We start from the raw sequence: 5,681 nt of genomic DNA, 5'->3' as shown, positions 1-5,681 counted from the left end.
TTTAATTAAACAATTAAAAAATTTTCACATTTTTAATTAATCGTTAAAGTTAAATTAATATTATGCTGTGAAATTTGCTCCATCTTTGATAAACAATTTTAAAAATTTTTGATCAAAAAGCAGGTGCGAATTCAGAGTTTTTTGGCGTTTTAGTTAAGTAAATTCCACATAAGTTCTAAACTTTTTATAATCCATTAATATACTTGACCAGAACTTTTCATCTTGATATTTTCTTGTCGACAAATACCGTATGTTTTTGTGACGTCAAATTGTTTGTTTGTCCAAATATCAATCCTACAAACACTAGTGCTTTTAAGAAGTGCTATTGTTTCTGTGCAATGTTTGTTCGAATATTAATCCTATTATGCCTTATGTTACTGAAAAAGTGTAAGTTCTGTGTATCGCTTCTCGGCTTAATGGCTAAGATCAAGTGTAGTATCTGTTCTTATTTCGGCTCCGGACCATCTCTCAATTGGTTACGGTTTTGTTAGAAAGCAGAAGATCGAAACCGTGACAGTCGATAGAGGTTCTTGGCGTAGTCGCTTTTTCAGTGTCTCCTTTTACGTCCGGAAATCTTAAGACGTTCCGTCTACTTCGGACGTAAAATGGAGATAAACCATTAAGTTGGCACTGCTCAGTTTCGGCTGAGTGCCAACTAAACCCTTAAATGGGCATAAACAACCCTTAAATGGGCCAAAAAACCCTTAATTGGTCCAAAATAGGAGTCTCGGCTCCTACATAACACCGTCTTTTAGGGCTCTGTGTAAGTCTGGTTTTAGCAGCAGGTCATTCTAGTTGGTTGGTAAAAAAAAAGCAAAAAAAAATAAAAGTTCTGTGTATATAATAGCGTTCTCCTTTTGAGGCGCGGGTGATAGAATTGTGGGTTTAAGTTCTCATCAGGAAGTTTTTTTTTACGCTCGTAAAATAGTGTTTACATAATAAAAACCTTATTTATTTAATTTTTTTTAAACATCTTTACTTCCAACAAGGCTGCAAACAACCACTATTAGAGTTGAAAGTTACTGGAAGAGAAAAGATGAAGTTTATAAAACATATAACGATTAACAGGCAACTTAAAAGAATTATATGAATGTTAAATGAAAATTATATGAATCAGGAAAATAAGATTAAGGGAGCGAATTTCAAAGAAATGATGTTCGACGAAAAATACTAGACGAATTAAAATTTTTGGAGCACTTAGAAACTGTCATTGTAAAAGGATGAGTCTTAATTGAATGAAGAGTAACACGAGAATGAATTTTAGTAGATGGCACAAGAGACGCTAGCTCTTTAGATCAACGCCCATTATAGTATTTATAGAAAAGAGAAAGAGAAGCAACATTACGACAATACTTGAAGGTTGGCGGCAAGAGAAGGTCCAACTATGTTAACAATGTGTTTTTGCACCTTGTCTAAAAAAGAAAGGGCATCATTCGAAGATCTGCTCCAGATATGGCAACAGTATTCCATATAAGGACGGATTAGAGATTTATAGAGATAAGGAATAGAATCTGGAAAAAAAAGTGGTGAGCACGATAAAAAGATGCAACCTAATCAGATGCTAATTTTGCAATAGGTTTGATATTTGGTTTCCAAAAAAGATTGGAAGTAAAATTCAATCCTAGAAAGTAAAGGATAGATTTGTACACAAACAAATATTTAAACCCTGTAATTTTTCTCCTCATTAATATAGAATTGTAGTCTGTGTGGATAATCTCAAAGTGGGTGTAATAGTTTACTGATTATGAGGCGCGGGTTCAATTCAACATCTCCTAAGTTTACTCTTTTTTTAAACTTTTTAATATTTTTTATTGATTATTATAAAAAAGTATATAGGCATTGCAATGCAGTTTACATATAGCGAATACTGTTAATCAATACTTGCTATATATATATATATATATATATATATATATATATATATATATATATATATATATATATATATATATATATATATATATATATATATATATATATATATATATATATATATATATATATATATATATATTATATTGTTATTTTGGTGCCCCAAGAAGACCTAACGATCTTGTCACAGAGCACCGTGGAAGTGCATTTAACCAGGAATTTCACGCCTCCTTCCTTACCGTGACTCGAAAATATGTCCAAAGCTCGTTTCGAACCTGAATCTCTTGCTTATAAATCAAGCGCTCAACCACTGCGCCACGGCCGCACACACACACACACACACACACATATATATATATATATTATATATATATATATATATATATATATATATATATATATATATAATATATATATATATATATATATATATATATATATATATATATATATATATATATATATATATATATATATATATATATGTATATATATATATATATATATGTATATATATATATATATATATATCAAAATGTGGACATTTTATATTGGCACAATATTGTTAACAACATTTAGGAAACATTGAGATAAATATTGCATCAATGTTGCTTGCTACTAGGGGGCTTAACCGCAACTCTTTCTCTTATTTCATGAGGTCTGGACACATATATAACATAATATGTAATATAATCTAATATATAATATATTATATGATAGTATAATAAATATATTATAACTTTACAATAATTCGCATTGTTAAAAATCGTAACTCGTTGTAAAGACTAAAAAGTAGAAAATATAATACTGCAAAAGCATTTGCTAAAAAAGATTCATTTCGAAACAGACCTGTAAATCTTTAGTTTACTGAACTATTAAATTTAAATTAAAAAGTTTATTTTCCGCTTTTCAATACAAAAAAGATTACATTTATTAGCAAATGTTTTTTCTATATTTTATGTATGTTTATACTTATGTCATAAGAGTTTTGCCAAAAATCCCGCTGATTAGAGTAGCATGGGAACCAAAATTATGGTTCTGATTTCTCCAGATGAGTGATGTCTATTTTTGGATATTTTTGTTCCCAGTCTCTAATAATCATAACTTTTGTCAAAACATCCTCATATAACATAAGTTAAACATACAAACACTTTTGTTGATTAGTATTGTTATTACTAATATATTTTTATTAAAAAGTATTTTAGAAAACTGCTAAATATATTTAAAAATTAAATATTATACCTTGCATAATTAATTAAATATCAATATATTGATATTCAATTAATTTTTACAAGGTACAACTTATTTGATTGGTTTATGCAATTTTTCACCCCCTGATATAACTTCTTATTCTCTGTAAGGGGTCTAGAAGTCATTTAAAGGGTGGAAATAGCAGTTTTTTCAAATAATAACTCGACAGTGCCTTATTACAGAACCACAACTCATTATTTGAAATTCAGTAAGTACATAGGAATCACAACAGCTGTGTACTTACTAAATTTTTTTGTGGTGATTTGATCTGTAACGGTTGTTATCAGATGTAAATATACTGCTCCCAAATTTTGAAAGAACAACGTCATGTTTACAAGAAAATCACTCACTGCGAATATTTACAAGTAAATCACTCACTGCGAGTTAAAATCAAAACAAACACTTGACAAGCAAATTAAAAGTGATATATTTTTTTAAATCAGAAAAGTACTTAAATTTTCTATTTAATTTAAAACGGAAATAATTGAAAAAAGAAACTTAATTGAAACTGACTGTCTTTCGCTTTACTATTTTCTTTTATTCATTCACGAGATTAAGGTGCTCAGTGACTTTAAAAGTCATAGAACACCGCTGAAGAGCATTTAATCAGGAAGTACTCGCCTTCCTTACCAATTTCAATTAACTGGCCAGAGCCGGCATCAAACCTCGGAACTCTTGGTTTTGAGCCAGAGCTCTAATCACTGCGTCCCAGCTGCAATAAATATAAATATCTAAATAAAATTTAATATATTTCTCATATTTTCATTTTTTTATATACAATTTGTTTAAATAAGACTATAAATATAGTTAATTGTTTTCTACTAAACCCCCACTTTCTCCACGAACCAAATGCTCGCCCACAAATGAATAATTTTTCTCTTCGTTATTATCCCAAGATTGTTCATCCTTATTTTTTGAACAAATTGCAAACTCGATCAGTTCTTGTATTTCAGAAAATTTTTGTCCATTCATTGACGTTAAGAAGAAATAACAATCGAATTTTAATGCATTTTGATGTTGTGTAAGTTTGCAGATTATGTCACGAAAGGTTTTCCATTTATTAAGAGTTATTCGAGCATGCACAGTTTTATAGCTTATACAATGTTTTACTGCAACTAATCCAAATATATACTTATTTTCAACGGTACCATACGTCAAAACGCACAGATTATTCTTCATTAGTAGTTCTTCTCTAAAAACGGATTTTTGATAAGTTATTCCTCTCAAAAATGACCACGTGCTATGATCTGATAACTTTATTGCGTAGCTTTTATTGTCAGAACACTCTTCGCGTAGCTTCGGTAAAAATTTTATATGACACAAAATTCCTCCTTTTTCATCAGCAAAGCAAACTTTTTTTTTTTTACGATCAGAACTCTTATGTTTTAACGTAGCCTCGTTAATGGCGCAAAATAGATTGGTGTTTTCATTAAAGTTTCTTGAAGCACATTTGTGAAAGTTTTTAAACGGTGCAAATGAATAAGAACAGCAATTTCGGTTCGCCAACATTTTCTGCGAAACTATGCTTTATTAAAAATAAAAAATAAGTTATCATTATTGCAATTTTTTCTTATGTATTTATATAATTTGCAAGTTTCCTACCTTGATAAACAATCTACACAATAGAAAAAAAATATTTTAAATTAAAAGTGAAAGTTGTTCTATTGCGCAAACTTAAAAAAAATATTTATGTTGTTGCGCGGGCGTTGCATGGAGGAAAAGAAAGAAAATTAAAAAAAAATTATGGTTTAAACAATTTAACCGTTAACACACTTACATTTATTACTTGCGGTTAGAGTTCTGATTTTCGTTGTTCAATATTGAATTTATTTATTTGGTTATATCCGTTAATACTCTAAAAAAATAATCCTAATATATTAACTACGCGCGTTATTCAGGTTTGAAAGTTTCATGGACTTTAAACTCCACGAAGAATAGTACAAACGCACGAACGTTTCACGTGGTTAAAAACAGCAAAAGTTATTTTTTAAATAAAATCAGATAAATAATCTCTACGAGTAAACTTCCTGTCTCACTTTTCATCTCTCATTCATTAAATATCGACTGGGTCTTGAGTTTTAAAATTATTTTTCTATTAGATTCTATACAACTCAAAAGGCTGCACGCTAGTCTTGGGTTTATTTAACTAGTGCTAGATTAAATGGAAAATCAGTACGTGCAACATATTTTGGTAATGTATCAAAATAGTAATATGACGTCACTGTAATCAAAAAACCGAATTCGCGGTTTTATAGAAAATGCATTTATCCAATCCAATTTGCTTAACGTATTACTCTAGATTTTGATTACTTGATTCTATGCTTACGCGGAACAATAGATTTTGGTTTGTTGATTTAAAAAAAAACTCAAACAATTGCATTAAAGAGACATAAATAAATATGTTATGAGACAACCAATCATGCGGTATTTATAGTGCTACTTTTGCGTTGTAAACATTGCACGACTATCGTACCATTGTATGGTGGCTATATTTAAATAAATTTGTTAAAATAAAAAAAATTAATTTTGTCCATCAAAACTTTTAATTTAGTCCAAAA

General features: G+C 29.2%; 1 protein-coding gene and 1 pseudogene across 1 annotated transcript; one reads left to right on the top strand and one right to left on the bottom strand.

The window, feature by feature from the left end:
- The first annotated feature begins 400 nt into the window (after positions 1-400).
- On the top strand, positions 401-574 carry LOC136085666 (U2 spliceosomal RNA; annotated as a pseudogene).
- Positions 575-3,930: 3,356 nt separating this feature from the next.
- LOC124810836 (protein phosphatase 1 regulatory subunit 3C-B) lies at positions 3,931-4,632 on the bottom strand. Its single transcript, XM_065806663.1, has one exon. It carries the CDS (start codon positions 4,630-4,632, stop codon positions 3,931-3,933), a length of 702 nt encoding a protein of 233 aa, XP_065662735.1.
- Between the last annotated feature and the right edge of the window lie 1,049 nt (positions 4,633-5,681).

Source organism: Hydra vulgaris, chromosome 09 (assembly GCF_038396675.1).
Source record: "Hydra vulgaris chromosome 09, alternate assembly HydraT2T_AEP".
Lineage (NCBI taxonomy): Eukaryota > Metazoa > Cnidaria > Hydrozoa > Anthoathecata > Hydridae > Hydra > Hydra vulgaris.
The sequence above is the reverse complement of the archived record's forward strand: the minus strand, read 5'-3'. Positions and strand labels throughout refer to the sequence as shown.